The 17,351-nt window shown below is 40.0% G+C and overlaps 1 protein-coding gene across 12 annotated transcripts in view; it reads left to right on the top strand.

Annotated features, from left to right (window-relative positions):
- tanc2b (tetratricopeptide repeat, ankyrin repeat and coiled-coil containing 2b) overlaps positions 1–17,351 on the top strand; it is a 170,137-nt gene that overhangs the window by 80,264 nt on the left and 72,522 nt on the right. For 11 of the 12 annotated variants that reach the window (XM_034218062.1, XM_034218077.1, XM_034218069.1 and 8 more), the window contains 2 exons: positions 7,771–7,842; positions 12,011–12,190. In XM_034218062.1, the coding sequence (XP_034073953.1) occupies positions 7,771–7,842; positions 12,011–12,190 (252 nt within the window). The remainder of the gene's footprint in view (positions 1–7,770; positions 7,843–12,010; positions 12,191–17,351) is intronic. The other variant, XM_034218070.1, reaches the window with a different exon arrangement.

Genomic DNA, 17,351 nt, shown 5'->3' with positions numbered 1-17,351 from the left:
TAAAACTGTACTAAAACAAACCTACACTATTTCCACAAGCTTCTCAAGCAACAAAACAAGCATTACATTAGTTAAAAGTGAATCATTTTAAATATCATTTTAGGCCCGTTAAAAACGCAGCTACGGCCCTGCATTAAACTGCGGAGTGGCGTTCACACAGACCGCGGCTCACACCGCTGCAGAGAGGGATCGAGCTGTCCCAGCACCTATGGATCAGCTTCCCCTGGGAGGATTTCCATTTCCACTAGTTTTGTTTTTACTAAGGACGAGTGCTTGAAACTAAATATTAATAAAACGCTGCCGTTTGAATCGATAGCGTTTAACAGACGGGCGCTGTTTGGGGCGTTACGTTACAAAATACTACGCAGACAGCGTTAGCTGGGAGATTGATCACTTTGTTAAACTACGCGGTAGCCTCCTATTAAATCCACGTAAACTACACATCACAGCCATGAGGCCAGATCAATGAAACCAGGATACATCCTTTACCGTAAAAACTGGATCCAAACACAGCTGCCTGTGTGCGCTTGATCAATACTTTCTGATGTTATATTTATGATATGCTACATATTAGCTAGGCTACATGTCCCTAACGTGTAAAGTTATACAAGCATTTGTACCAGTGCTTTTCACAAGTAGACTCTTGCAGGCCAGAGTATAGGAGTGATTCAACAACAGCAAAAAGACATATGAGAAGTGATCAGGACGAACAGAAAGAGGAAAAGGAAAAGAGAGATGAAAGGACCAGGAGGGTCAGAGCAGGAGGAAGAGGAGGAGATGAAGAGACCAGGAGGGTCAGAGCAGGAGGAAGAGGAGGAGATGAAGACATTAGTGAAGAAGAAGAAATATATGTGAGGAATAAAGATGAAGTATCAGAAAGAGGGCCAGAGGCAGGGATCAGGAGGCAGAGGAGACTCCAGCTGGACCACATGGTATGTTATTATTCTCCTTACATATTCCATTACAGCAGCACAATCTAGCAGCTCTTAGTATTGACAAATATTGATTGAAATGTGTTGCTGCACAGGTCACCTGTAGCTCTCTGAAGAGATGGGTGATGTCATTTGTGTACTTAATTATAATTAAGTACTTACAGTATGCAGAATTCTGAGTATTCTCTGAATCGGGTGCCTTTTGGGTCTTTATATCTTTGAAAAATGAAACCAAAATGTTTGGTCATAACATCTGGTAGTAGACTACTTACATTTTCCCACCTCAGGCACAAAGTATAAATAATTACTAGGAATTTCCTTGAAAAAATGTAACAGGGTTGAAGTTTTTGACAAAAAGTAGCATGAGACCTTGTTTAGCTAAGATATGGCACCACATGGAAGTCAAGGACATTACAAAATTGTAATATTTTGCAAAACTATTGTTTATTTTTGTAATAAACAATAGTTGAAATGTTGAGCTTGTCAATAATCTGAAAATACAAAAACTGAAATATAGGTAAGAGAAGAAACACTTTTGTGATGTAATTCCCTCAATGCAGATCACACATGGACTGATCCATTATTTTAATAGGAGGGTAAATGGTATGGCGTGACGGGGTTGAAACAAACTGAGGGACACTATTGCAATTTCATAGATAATTCAAGTATTTTTTCAGAATTGATTTTTGATCAGTTAAAGTTGACAAGCATATGATTATATTAGCAGCAACATGTTGGGATAATTGGCCATTTTGATTTGTTTAATATTAAATTAATATGTAATAATGCTTAGTGAGGACATGCAAATATGTCTGTCTAAGACAACCAATTTTTTTTAAAACAAAATATATATTTAATTTTACATTGCTTTAAAATACATTTTGTAGTTTCCTTTCATTTAAAATGGTTGAGGTAAGCTTGGGGGACTCAAAGGGCACCCGATTGTTTGTCTGAACACCTTGTTTCTCTTGTGCATTAAGAACACATGTGTTAGGGCATGAATTAACAATAAATAGGTTATATACAGTATAAAATACCACGTACAGTCCGCCCTCCTATGCCACCCTGGCATGACCTCTTGCCCCCCCTTTGCCCCCCCATATAAAATGTTCTAGAACCGCCACTGTGTACGGCGCTGTGTAGGGAACGGTGCCTTGCTCAGGGACACCTCGGTAGCACTTGGTCTTTTCCGGGACTTGAACTGGTGACCTTCCAGTTGCCAAGCTAAGTCCCTATGGACTTCGCCACCACCGCCCGCATGCGGTAGCAATATAAAATGGTGTTATTTAAAGGAGTTTGCACAGGACCACAAATACAGAACGCTAATCATGACGCTTTAAAGTTCTATTTGTAGATAATTGCATGACGCTAGGCAGAACATGTCAATAAAATATGTCCTTTTGAATACTTTTCTCTTAGTTATTGGCTTGTCCTGTGGTATTAGTACCTTAAATTAACCATTCTTCGATATACACTGAGCAGGTGGTGTTTAGTGACTTATTACTGATTACAGACTCAACTATAAAAGCTTGATATCTTAAATTAGTTTGTTCAAACAAGTCCAGTTAGTTTAATGTTTGAAATTCGTTTTATTTCTGTGTATAATTCAACTGTTCATCAGGCACTAGAAGCATTCAGAAGGGTCTGCTTCCCACACAGTACATCAGTTTCTTTGCTCTAATGCTCTTCTTGAAAAAGAGTAGGATATACGCATTAAATCAGAGCAGATATGAGCATTGTCCTAAACGCAGTTAACAGCTTGTGAAACTGCTGCCTCTGCTCCCCATCCCGCTCTCACTCTCCTTCATACTGTTCTGCTCAGCCCACCTGCATTACGCTCTCCCCACAGACTCACAAGAACTAAGGTCCATAACGTATTGTCCCTCTACTGGGAGTCCTGAATAACTGCTGCCGTTTGTCCTCCCTGTAAAGTGAGGCTGCTTAGGAGTTGACAGGATTCTCTTTTGGAAATGTATATATACAGCTAAAACAGTTGGCGCCTTGACAATGTTTCCCTGATGTCAAATTGTCTGGCCACATTATATGCCCAGATCATTTACAATAGTTTTTTTATTATTTTGAGTTTTTCTGAAATGGATTACAACTGCATTTCATTATGCAACCATATGCTACTCATCTTTTTATTTTGTAATGCTTTAATGTCGACAAAAAAGTATACCCAAGCATGTTAACAGTGTTTACATCCATCAATTCCGATATGAAGGTGATATGCCATGGAGGTGATAGACTTTTTGACCATTAAACTGGAGTTTATAGAGAAAAACCTATTGAAACCAGGGGCTTTAATAGAAATATACTATTATATCTGGCTGCTGCTCTATGACCGATGTGTTTTTGTTTTTCTATATCTGGAATATTTGCAGTCCTGCTGTGTTTCCTTCACATTTTAATTTTGCCTTTCAAGTATGATTGAAAAGCTTGTTGATCTCACACCATACAGTAGGTGGGCTCCTTGCCTTATTCAATGTTAGTAACCCAAAACAATTTGTTTCATACAATTTAAAGTTCAGATGACTAACGTTTAGCAGATCTGTTCAGGATTAAAGTAGAACCCCTCTTTGACTTGGTTGAAATAAACATTTGTGGTCTCATCTTGTTCAAAGGTTCTTTGAACAAGATGAGACCACAAATGTTTGTGTGTTTGTACACTATATACATTACACAGGTATACTGTATGGTGTGGTCTGGATGAAAGTGGTTTCCTATTGTTATACCTTGGCAGGATATCAGAACCCTCCACTTCCTGTGGTACCCCAGAGCTGGATCACTGCAGTCATAAGAAGAAAGCACTCTTCTGACAAAAGACTGTTTGTGTGTGTGTTAGCTTACACCGAAGCTGATGCTAATGAAGATGTCTGCCAACTGTACAGCTGAGCAGATGTCTGCTCTCATATGGCTTACTCACTGTGGTGATGTGATTCATTAAGATGCTCCACTTTGTTGAGAATATGATTAAATCCAACCTAAATGAATGTCAAAGCAGAGGAGCAGTGTTTGTCTGGGACCAAACTAACAAGCCCACAGTGCTAGATTTTGCATACATGGTTGGAAAATGAATGGATTAGTTGATTGACAGCAGGAACGGTGATCAGGCAAAACAAATAGTTTTAAAGACGGGCTTTATTGGTTAATTGTTTGGTCAACAAAATATCAGAAGATAATGAAAATATGTATATCCTACTTTCTTGAGTCTAAGTAAACATGTTAAAATGTATATAAAATATTTAGTTTAATATGATATAAAATAGAGATAATTTTCGATAGTCAGCAGCACAGTGAACCACTCATTGGCATTTACCTTTTCCAATTTCCAACTTTTTTTTTTATAAATTACTCTCAGCACCCCTGCTCACACACGACCACTCCATGTGATGTATGGTACGCACATCCATTTTTTATTTGTGTGTGGGCAACCATGTGCTGCATAAATGTCATTGTGTTTTATCATCCTATAGCTCGCACATGATCCCTCTATTTCATCAGGGTTTATATGGATTCTAGGAAGTTTAAAATGTAAATCTCTAGAGAAGGAGTTGTTAAATAGGGTTCTTGGATAATGTAGTGCACCTTATTAGAAATGCGTCATTCATTGCACCAAACCCACACAACTATTTATTATTCTGTCTACGGAGACGTCATGCATTGAAGGTGTGCAAAGTACAAAAAGGATTTCTGTAATGTTATATTATCAAATACTACAAAGTGAAAAAAAGGATGAACTCATTGAAGATATTTTTTTAACCTGGAATGTTATTTTTAGAGAATGGGGGATCAGTTGGCGTTGACATGGATAGTGCAGGTGTTTAATTAGGGGTTGCTTCCTGAACATTGACTACAAGTTGGCATCATTAAGGCCCCACGGTAAGGTAAGAAATAAAACCGCAAGGAAGTCAACCTAACACAGAATCATAGACTGTCAGTGAGTGAAGTCATTTAGCTGAAGGATGTTATTTTCTTGGCTCCTAATATCAGGGATGTGTCTCAGTTATACGCCTCAGTTGCAATTTTCCATTGCTGGCTTTTTTAACGGGCATCGATTGAACTTTTTGGGGCGAGTCTATTAGTTTATTTTATTAGTGTGACAGGATCTATCAGTCACAGAAAAAGAACCAAATCCATTTCAAATCCTAATTCGTTCCAGCTACTCTCCTGCAGAGTAGTTATTCCAAGATTTTGGACATGAAGATCAAAACCGCTATAAGCTAGTGACAACTTAGCTGTCTCTCTTCTATTTTTTACCAAAGGTGATCACACAAAAGGAGCCCGCTTTATAGCAATCACCCAGTGCCTTGGAAAACAAGCCCTTTTTTAGAGCCGAGGTCACATTGAACACTGAGAACACCAGCAGGTTTATCAAAGACAGTCTGGGCGATAATGATGGTAGAGTTCTCCGCCATGCTCCATGGGATCTCTATCAGATGTCACTCTTACTTCTCTCATAATGACTCTTTGTCCAAGTGCGAAATTGGCTTGCTCCTTTGACATCCTAACACAGCACTGTGGCATTACAGCTCCAAAGAATAGCCAACAGTATAAGTGCACCATTATTTATTGGGTTTTGGACATGGTCTTTTAGCTTCAGCGAGAGCAAAGCTTTGATTTTCCAGCTGAATAGGATGTGGTTACAAAGTGCAGATGGTCTTTTCTGACTACCGAGTTCAGTTGTATTCTTGTGTTGTTGTTGTTGACCGAGTTGTTGATGGATGTTCTGTAAGGAACTAGAATGATGTCCACTGTTTGTCTCTGCGGTTGGAAAGAAAAACACGTCTGTGTCTTCTGTCAACCGTAGGTCCTCCCCTTTCGTGTTGCCTGCTCAATAGGCCATTGATCTGTGTGGCAGGGCATTGTACTGGGATCGCTTGTAACAAAAGAGCAATCTGCACAGCTGAAAATAAGCTTTCTCTTGCACATAAAAGAAGTACAAAGACATGATTGCTAAGCCTGAACATAAATGATAGTTGAGAGAAAATAGGCACTAAAGAGGTAAAAGCACATTGGTGATGTGTGACATTTTTCCAAAACCTCAACAACAGAATTATTCAAATTGGAGGTTAAACTCAGAATTGTCATGTTGTGGGTGGAATGTAATTTAACCTGACTAAATTGTTTTATGTCCAGCTTTTTATTTCTTACACCAAAGCTGTAATTCAGTATGTGTCACAATAAGATGTACTGTTAAAATCACCACACACCTTAAGAAGATTAGTACCAAGTAATTGTCTGATCTATTGTATCCAATTCTCCAGCTTTATTGTCCTTTGTTCATTACAAGTGTTAACGCTCCAGATATGACATTTCCAGCAACTCGACTGGCTTGATGACAAGCGAGCCGCTTCAAACGTCACCTAAGGTGTTCATCAGATCCGCTGCAGGAGCGTAGCAAGGGTGCAAAATCTATTACTGTACATCATTGAGCTTGCCGCTCACAACATCACACTCTTCATGTGTGCATGCCTTGATTTTCATGGCTCATAGCTAGTGCGCATCATCTTCAAAGCACGTATCGATCTTCACAACATTGATTTTACTAGATGATATGGCTCATCGACTATACGAGGTGAGAAGCTATTTTTGGTGGGTTCTGTTGTTGAACATACAAGTAAAGAACATTTTGGCAGCAGGATTTATTGTTTTTTGTAAGAACACCAAGAATAACAATTGCTGACATTTTCTCAAAAACACTCCCAAATGACATGTTTTGATTGCATAACATTTCACACTTTGTCGGCATGCCTATTCATTTGAAGCCTCCTGACATGGTGGCTCAGGTCACGAAGCAAACTCCTATAAATCCTCGGTAGTGGACTCCATTCCACAATCAGTGTCAATCTGAGGCTGGCCCAGTTCTCACACAATCATGCCCCACGGCTTATTCTATCTTTCCATCGACAAGCTTGATCCGTCCACCAGCGATCCAATCTACCCTGCTGTGTGGCTCCTGGCACACTGTGTTAGTCTGCGATGGGAGAGATAATAATTGAGTGCATGTTTGGGTTTTCTGGGCTCTGTGTGATTGAAATACAATGCAAGGTCTTGCTTTAATATAGTGTTTTCTACTTTATGCAACAATCTTTGACTTATCTACTCCCAAAAATCCATCCACTGGCTTGGACTAGAATTCATGCATCCTCACAGTTTAGATGTTATTATTAGCTCACTTTGCTCCAGTGGGAGGTTTTGATTCGGAGTATAAATCATTTGTTCCTCCTCTGCTGGCCTGTCGTGCTTTACAGCAGATCCGTCCGCACTCGAACAGGATTATGAAACAATCCCCCGATGACACGGACTCTGCTGGCCAGTGATGCCGCCCCCCCCCCCCCCCCCCCCCCCCGCTCATTTCGGCTCCATCCACTGTGGCTAATTCTGCCTGCCTGCTCCCTTGGGCGTAATTGATCCTCATATCATTAAGCGTATGTGAATCTATCGTGGGGAAACGCCCACTGTTTTCCTTCTCGCTCATTGAAGCATAGAGCCCAGTGAGCTCTACCACAGGACTCTGCATGCAACAATGGCTGTAATGTCAAATACATTATTTTCTGCATGGGCAGGCCTTGGAAATAGATGTTTAGTCTAACAATGGGGAGCCGGAAGACGTGGAGTGTGTCAGAGCGGTCCTCCTTCCTCACCATAAGGAGCCGCTTGGTCCCAAAGAAGAAGGGCGCGGAGGGTCTGTGTGTGAGCAGCATGCTGGGGGTCCTGCGGGCCGACAGCTGGCTGATCCCAGAGGAGGAGATGAACTTTCTGTTGACGCCTTCGTCACCCTTCCAGAACTACAGAGCCCACTCCTTATCTTTCTCTTTCTGCCCTTCCTCTGCAGATGGCGGGAGCGAGGACTTGGCAGACCCCCGCTCGCCCGGTCTAGACCCTCACCTGAGCCACATCGGCCAAGGTAAGAAAACTGAAATCCGTTTTTTATGTAATTTTTTTTATATATTAGTAACAGCAGCATCATTCAAGTTAATAAGGGATATATGCAATAACTATTTTCTATGTGACAAAGTGCAAGAACTCTCACAGTGTAGACACTACAACTGAACCCACAATAGGGAGTCACTTCAAAATGACATGGGGAAAAAGACATTGAATATAAATATATATATTACAAGAATAGAAGAAAATCACAGCACGTATTAAACCCCAAAGAGGCTACATCAGTTCAGCCTCAGCGCATCTCCTTAATGACCACAATTGTTAATCAGATAATGGAGATGTCATACATCATCATTTTGTAACATATATCAAAGTAGAAATGTTCAGAGCTTTATAACTTTAAAATGAAATGAAGTATAGGGCAGCAAAACAAAGTATATCAATTATTTGGAAATGTAATCACTAACCTTCAGCAGAACAATTGTGGAGAGAAAGGAACGTCATATTGCAACTGGGAAAAATGATATCCCATGTTAATATGTTACTCTTTAAATTTCAAGGGAAATGGGGCACATTTCCCCTCTATTTTGTTATGTAGAAAAAAATCCATTTTTGCAAGTTGAGAGATAGCTGTATGTGTGCCATGGTGTTGAGTGGGATTGGAATGGGTTAATGTTTTAATATTGAGCGTGTTGACAGGAAAATAAAAAACATTCAATAATGAAAACCTGTTTTCCAAAAAAAGAAAAGAAAAAAGTTATTGGTAGTAATATGAGCTTTGCCCCTCATGAAATATAGTATTGCCTGCAAAAGCCACCTGAGCACCTCACCACAACGTGTCTATTTTGTTGCTTATCCCGCAGTGTACTGAGCCATACCGGCCGTGGATGTGTATTATGTGAGTGAACGAGGAGCAGAGATTCTAGGAAACAGCGTGCGCGCTCTTTGCCACCTTTACCTTCTCATTTCCTGTAATAGCTCTCTCTGGGCGCTCTCTTTCCAGACTCCATTTCTTCTCTCTTAATGTTTCCAGAGCAGAAACCCATGGAGGCCTTGTTTGCCAGTTGTATTTTATATTATGGCAGAAAACTTTACGACTACTGGAAACAAAGTTATATTTACGAGGAGGGAACTGTATTAATTGTATTTTCCTGCCTGTAAATCTGAGTTACCTCTAGGGGAAAGGTGTTTATCAACAAGGGGAATATGAGTGCTTGGTAGGAAATGTTTTTGGGCAATTATAATTCATTTCACTTAGCCTTTTTTTCCCTCCCCCTCTTCCTGCATGTTTTGAGTCAAACACTTCCTTGAGTATTTATTTGTATGCAATGAGTGGCCCTTAAACATGTCTCTTTTCAAAGTCTAAAATAAAACACCGCCATCGCTTCCTTCATTTGAATTCACCACCAAGGTCGTAAGGTGTGACTCCCTCTCATCCTTGAACATCACTGTTTACATGAGTCAAGATTGCGTACCAATAAGTGCTTGATTTTGTACCTTCTTAAAAGGTATATTACGTAACATTGTCACAATAAAAAAATGTTATACCCAAGGAAATATGTCATTTTGATCTACAACCCAGTTGCATGTGGTAACCTGTAATGGTTTCACCCCCCTTTTGTGCATTTGTCAACATCGTAGTTGTCTGCCAGAAACTGATAAATTGACTTTTTATCTCATTTTCAACCACATTTATAATATACACTTTTAAGATATGGTCGTGTTTAACTAATTATCTAACCAGATAAAGGATCTTTGTCATTGGACTACATTTAATTTAGAGTTTTAAGAGAAACTAGCTAAGCAAACATTAGCTGCAGGCAAACGGCATCTGAAAAACACTGATATTTTTACATACAACTGCTTTATCAGTTATGTTCTACCAGTTTGAATCATCAGATCTGTTCGTTTCAGAGATAAGGAGACCTCTAGAAATATTTGCAGGCTCCTTGTCAAAACGTTGAACAATGAAAAAATCTCAACTAGGAGAAACACACTCAAATGTTAAACGACCGTTATCCAATGCTACTTGACGATCCCACTAACCATCATATATAGTATCACTTTAGATTTTAGGGTTATTAATTTCAATGAAGATTACTTACATTTCCTTACCTTAATGAATAAATAATGCATGCTTGTTCGGAATACCAAGTCCCCCTTTGGTATTCACGGTAGGCTCTGCATGCATGAGGAGAATGTCCATGCTCGGGGATGTAACCGCTGCTCCGGCTTTTGTTTTTTGCTTCTGCACTGACATTCCCCAGTGAATGGATGGACTGCATCCAGCACTTCTGGAGCCACAGATAGTCGTGTGCGTTTGTTCTTTCTATACTTGCATTAAAACAACTGGCCCCATCCTAACCGTCACACAGGCTTCCTCTGGGACTTGTCACGGATTAGTTTCTGATAATGGCTTCACGTCTCAGTGTGGCGGCTGCCGTCTGATGCAACACTGTTGCTTGACCAGTTGGTTTTACAGCTCCGTCTGCAGGGACATGAGCCAGAGCTGATTCACAAAATGGATGTTGTGTTTGCAGACAGCTGGCTGATGGGACATTTAGTGTTTGAAAAAAGTTCAAGCCCTAATTTTTGGTTTTGGAAGAAAGGGATTTAAAATAAAAATGGGTGGGGTAAGTGATAGAGATGGGTTGTTGTGCTCCGTCTGTAATTATAGCTCATTGTGAAAGCTTTTTTTTTGTGAATTAAAAGTGCTTTGGTGATCATTACTGGGCTCTTTTTCTAGTTTGTTTAAACATATGTCAGATGGTTAGAGAATCCTCCTTTGTTTATTACAATGATTGGGTATTGTGTTACCACGAGGCCCAGAGAGCTCCGGTAGGCAGTAGTTTATTACAGTGACTGTGAACGGCACGTGTTGCCTTCAGGGCTGTTCTCTCTACTGGGTCACGCCAATCTTTTTACACCCGATACTGATGACACAATGCAGGGACTAGTCAGAGGTAATGTCAGAGTATTCATATCCACACATTTGTTTATGTTCCAAGTTGCTTCAGTTTGTTCAATGTGAGTGGTTTTTCTGATTTCTTATAGACAAAAAAACAATAGATTGAAAAAATCACTAATAATGGAATATTGTAGCCCAAAACACAACCTCTGTGAATCATAGAGTAAAATATCTTGAAAATCACAGGCATGGGGTAATATATAAAAAACAAATCTGGTCAAAAATAATTACAACAGTTGATACTATACCGATAATCATCCAAATGGCCCTAACACATCAAACTAGTTACTAGAGTAACTTACATACAGTTTATTTACAAATATGTTAAAGGGCCCTGTTATGATCATTTCTACTATAGGTTCATATTTGGATTTTGTGCCTCTACTGTGACATTTGTTTTTCACCTGAAACAAGGTGAAAAGGTTGGTTCCTTGGTTAACTGCTAAGAGATGGAACATCCCTTTAGCGCAAATGTTACATAGTGATGTCACTATGTTATGAAAGTAAACAAATGTCTACAATGGAGGCATTTAAGGCAGAGGGTGTGTGTGTGGGAGAGAAACTCCCCCTGGTGTTGACTCTGGAATTTGAGCCTTTGCAGACCTCTTACCTAGGGGTGGTAAGAGGTAAGAGGTAAGAGGAGCGTTGGTCATCAGATCAAGGGGCGTTGGTGAACTCCAGTTTGAATCCCGCCTCGGCCGCCACTGCGTCAGGCCGTTGTGTCCTTGGGCAAGACACTTTACCCACATTTGCTCCTGTGGGTAATATCCGCAGTAATGACTCTTACATGTCTAATATGTGTAATGTGTACTTGTAAAGCGCTTTGAGCACCTGTAAAAGCGCTCTAATAAAAAATGTAATGCATTATTATTATTATTATTACCTATATAACCTATATTAACCTATATAACACACTACAGGAGAGGGAAACCCAAAAAGGCACAATAGGGCCTCTTTAACTATTAATCTCATTATGGCAATTCACTAAGTATCAGCAGAATATCTCATATATTATTCTTATTAATTCATGATAAACCAAGACAGAAGGATATGGAAAAGTCTACATCAGTGACATTATACCTAAATATTATATATCAGTGCTTAACACAGTTAAATGAAGTGAAGTCTCTGTGCTTTTTTGCAGACACTGACTCCCAACAGTGTCATACTGTTAGAGCAGAGTGAAGCATCTCATCGTGTTCTCCCTCCCATCCTGCAGGTGGCAGCTTAGACAGCGACTGTGCCTTTGAAGGAGACTACGCTGTACCGCGGATCTCCATGACCGAGGGCATGCAGCACATTCGCATAATGGAGGGCGTGTCCCGCTCGCTGCCCTCCTCCCCGCTGCTCACCCACCAGACCATCAGTGTCAGGCTGCAGCCCGTGAAGAAGCTCACAGGTAAACCCCCTGCACTGAACTCAGAAAGAGTGCAATATTTGAATTAGTCTGGGAGTCTTGTCACATTTGCACGAAAGAAAATCCCACAGCCGACAGAAATGTGTGCTAAACCTGGTTTAAATGAGTCTTGTTCGCACATCCTCGCCCGTAGCTGTCCTCCCCCATGGACTCATTGTGCTAATACAGCCTCCCTTAACCCTTCACTGTATCACTGTAAGCAGAGACTCTAATCCCAAATCACACGAAACGCCAGGCTCAGTCGTGTTACAATTTTGAATTCTTGTTATCACTAAAGGACTGGGAGCTGTGGCCTCCTTTTGTCCCTCTTCATCTCCCACCACTTATCGCGTCCTTCCACACTGAGGTCCCCCTCTGTCTCCCCATTACCTGGATTACGAGGCTGTGTCATGTTCCTTCTGCTTTCATTTTGGAGGTGGATGGCGGCGGGTTTTGGTACGCAGGGCACGGTGGTCATCCAAAGCTCGCTCACTGCTGCTGTGCTGGATTTCAAAATTAAATATTGACATTGCAGCTTCAACCAATATCAGCAGTGAAGGAGAATAGCAGTGGGTGAGTAGGACTTGATTCAGGAGTCGCCACTAGGGTGCACCAGCCTCTCAGCTACACCGCATCATAAACCATTTCTGATCTGCCGGGGAATCATTCATTTTAGCATCACACAGAATGATTTATAGTCTCTCACGGGTCATTTCAAGTGTGGGTTTTGCAAGAGAAAACTACCAAAACTGATTTTCTTCTACCTCACCACAGCCAGAGAGCTCTGTGTGTGGCAGGACCCTGCAGATTTTTAGAGACTTTCTTAGACCAAGCCCATTTTTGTATTCCTCGCTTTGCTTCTCCCTGCTGTTTGAGAATCCATCTTTGCTCCATTAGTATTTTGCCTTAACTTCATATTTTGTGCCAGCCTAATTTTATGTGTCGACACTTTCATCTGCGTGAGTCAAAGTGATTTTTTTAGATTGTCAGCATGTATGTGAATCTATACATGTGTGTGTGTGTTGATGGCTGTCACAGAGGAACATGTGTAGCTTGATTAATGACAGCTGCCTTATTTGTTCTATTCTTATTTCACGGCTGACAGAGGAAGAGGTTTGTTTGCAGTTTTGTCAAACGTGTCATCTCTCTGCTTGTTATATTTTGTCAGTCAGGTGCCTCTAGTTGCGAAGGCTGCATTTGTGTTTTTAGATTTTTTATCTTGGGAATTAGGGATCCTCTTATTTCAGGTTTGTGTGATTTGTTATTCCTCTGCATAATTGTTCCACTTACACTTTGCGCGCATGACAGTGAGATACATGTATTTGTCAGGATTAGCCCGTCACTGTGGTAATCCACCCGGATTTATGTCACATCACCTATTGTGTTTTATATAGTATTCTGTTATCAATAATTAGGCCTTTGACAAAAGACAACATAAAACTGTGCTGTTTTTTTACAGCCAGTGTGGCCCCACAGGACTCAAATCTGCTAGTCATAAAAAATGAGTGGCTCTCGGCAGCTTCTAACTTTTATCAATCATATTTTATTAGCCCAATAACACGTTTGTCTCAGGAGGCTTTGCCGAGTGAACAGCATGCAACACCCCTTTTAGACCCCTGCAGCACACAAGAAAAAGCTCCCTTCTGTCCATGAATCAGTCAAATATATTCTCGATCATAGCTTGGTATATAACATTTCAGAAAATGTGTGAAAAGTGTCAATGCCAGTTACTCAAAGTCCAAGGTGGTGTACCCGAAAAACAAAGATATTCACTTTATGATATGATATTTACGATATAAAACAGAGAAAATAACTAATCTACGTATTGGAGAGGATAAAACAGCATTTTTGCCCATTTTTATACAAAACATCACCAATAATCAATTACCAAAATAGTTTTCTTTTTCGGTCGATTGACAATTAGTTGCATCTCTATCTGGCTCTAGGGCTTGGCAAAATATCAATATCTTTGTGTTAGGTCATAAAAATGGTGATATCTGCCATCTTATTTCTCTACGGCCCTATTGGCTCCATTACAAACCTGAGTTATTCTTTGGTTATTCCTCAGATTGCATGTCAAAATATAATTTCGCGACTTATAGGAGGTGACCCTCTCTCGCATAAACACGTCTGGCTCTAAAACAACACGTACAAAAATGTCCCCAAGTACCCAGGTCCCTCAAGTCCTCAAAAAGTCTGCGCTCAAGTGGCATTGAGCACCAGATTGTACTCCGTCTCAACCACCCCGGCTTTCTCACCCTTTGATTAATTCAACTCAGTGCCACTTCCTGCACAGCTTGACAGTAGCGAGCGTGTGTGTGCTGCGTCAGAGGGCAGAAACCCCTCCCATGGCAGAGATGGCAGAGGTGGGAGAAAGAGAGGTGGCAAATGAGCACATTAGAGAGCAAACAGCAGCAGGTCTAAAAGGTTGCAGCACTTTGATCCACCCCCCCGTCCCCTCCCCCTCAACCAATCTCCCGTGGTTCCTCCACCAACCGCAGTCTCTCCTCACCCTCCTGTGGCACAGTGCCGGTGCTGGTGAGGACTTGAGTTATTCAACCTCAAGGCTCTGGTGGAATGAAAACGCTATGAAAGCGCTGACCTTTTTAGAGAATCATTGAGTTTCTGATTTAATCCCCTCGGCCTGCATGAAGACTCTCAAGGGGGCCCTCAGTGCTCGAGGGGTCAACTTGACAAATAGGTTGGCGAAGAGGCTGGAGGTATTCTGTACCGTGTCATTGCAGCTGACGGGGTCACAGGTTGGAAAATCCTTATTTTATATATGGACAGTAAACTATCTTAAACCAGTTACTCTGTTTGACTGTATTGTCTGATATGTATGTAAAGAGAAAAAGGAGTAGTCATGCCTACGGGAATGGAATAGTAAGTTCCAGTGACACTGACCGATACACAAATGAACAAAATATAGTACCCGATAGTGTTTTTCCATAGACACATAACCTGCGCCAAATGAGATACTTCTATAATACAATACATACAGTACAAATAAAACAGTTAATACAACGTATAGACTTTATTATATATAGATTAACATAACATATAAGATAACACTATGTTCTAAACAGTTAAAGAAATTCTGAGTAAAATAGACCTTTTTATTTGAATTGGCTTATTGTCATTACAACGCTGTGGAGAGATTGTATGTGTGTGTGTGTATGTATGTACTATGTATGTATGTATATATACATACAGTTTTGCTTTGAAAGTAGATTTTGTTGCCAACTTAATTGGACAAAAAGCTCAAGGTCCATTGACTAGCCTTTTCCACCTGAAAAAACTGAAAAGCTTAAATGTATTATGTAAAAACAAAATCAGTTTTTTCCATTGAAACAGAAAAACATATTCTAGGAAGACATTGAAAGCCAATGGCTGGACCTTTTAAAATATCTCAATATCTGGCGCAACAGCGTTCTGATTTTTTTTGGGCTTTAATACTTAGCAAGAACTCCGTTCATTAAAATGTACATTTCCATCAGGTTTAATAAAACTGAACTAACAATAATATTTGAATACTTTATTAAACCCCTGGGAAAAGTGTCTTTTAATCCCCCTGCCTTCCAGAGAGGTCAGCCTAACAGTCAGGGGAGAGTTTGTGTGTGTCCAGCAGCAGTGCATAGTTATTTAGTACATTTACTCAATTACTGAACTACAATTTCGAGGTACTTTAACTTAAGTATTTGAATGTGCTGCTACTGTATACTTTTATCGCATAGGAAAATGTGTTCTTTTTACTTTTTTACAGTTATTTAGGAGTCAAGTCACTTTTTAAATAAGCAAGTAATTGATCAGATTATAAAATGTGATCCATTATTATACATCAAACCATAAAAGTTGACTGAAGTAGTTAAAGTTATCTACAACGTGATTGATGACATTACAAACATGAAAGTATGACTGATATGTGAACACATGAAAAATAAGTATACTATTCTATCTATTCTATAAATAGTATAGAATAGATAGAATAGTATAACACTGTCAGTTTCCATTCTGCATAATGAACACTACTTGTACTTGTACTACAAGTACTACACTACTTGTAGTACTTCAGTTACATTGTATGCACGATTTTTTTGCGGTATTGTTATTTTTTCTACAATAAAAAGTTTTTTCTAAGATTTTTTAGAACTCTTAGAGCTTAGTGTCTTTAAAGATTGTGATTTCTACATAATTCATTAATGTTCACTTTTCCCAAGTCATGATATAATTTCTGCTTCCTTTTGTGCACATGAAATCAGAAGTTCTCAGCTAGTTTCAGATATGCAACATTCCTTCATCTTGATGCGTCTTTTAACAGATCCTCCGGACTGCTCAGCGTACATTGTCTATATTTAGCGCGCTGTTATCTAAGACCATGAGTGGCGATGATTGCTCATTCTCTCTGTGATATCTGCGCGGCTGATAGTTATGAGTTGTAATCACTGATTGCTTATTTGTTCCTTAAAAAACCACTCACTCAAGTGTCGGCTCGCCAGAGACCATCGCCCCATCTGATTGATTGTTCCCGCTCCACTCTGCTACATTTAAAGGGAATTATTTAAACATCCCTCCCCAGATTACACTGCTTTCCCTTAATTAATGGCAGCAATCAATACAGTTACTCACTCCCCATGGATTGCCACATAAAGGTAGAACATTGCATTTGGCCTTAAAACCTGAGAATCTGCTTGATTTAATTACAACGCCTTATTTGTCTCTCTGTCTCGCTGCAATTATCACAGTAATATGAGTAAATCTCAAATCTATTGTCTCCCTGGTGCTTACAGTAATGGACTGATATGTGAATAAGTGGCACTAGTAAAGATCATCTGTAAATGGCCACATGATTCCTGCATAAAAAACGCTCAGCAACCGCACAGTGTGCTGAACTGCTGAGTCAGGTTTTACAATTCATTGTGTGGATTGTCTTAAAGGATCCACATTACAACAGAGCTCTGTTAAATGTGTCTGTGTAATTGTTTGGTGGTATTAAGCGTCCAATTGGAGATGACAGGATCACTTGTTGGCATATTTCTCGCACAGATACAATGGTTTTATTCTGCTTTATAGCCCTCAGCTAAAACTCGTGTTCAGGCACATTATTTTGGGATTTACAAAAGCGACATCTGGAGAAATTAAAGGTATCATTACCTGAAGTAGTGGA

Source organism: Gymnodraco acuticeps, unplaced genomic scaffold (genome assembly GCF_902827175.1).
Source record: "Gymnodraco acuticeps unplaced genomic scaffold, fGymAcu1.1, whole genome shotgun sequence".
NCBI lineage: Eukaryota > Metazoa > Chordata > Actinopteri > Perciformes > Bathydraconidae > Gymnodraco > Gymnodraco acuticeps.
The sequence above is the reverse complement of the archived record's forward strand: the minus strand, read 5'-3'. Positions and strand labels throughout refer to the sequence as shown.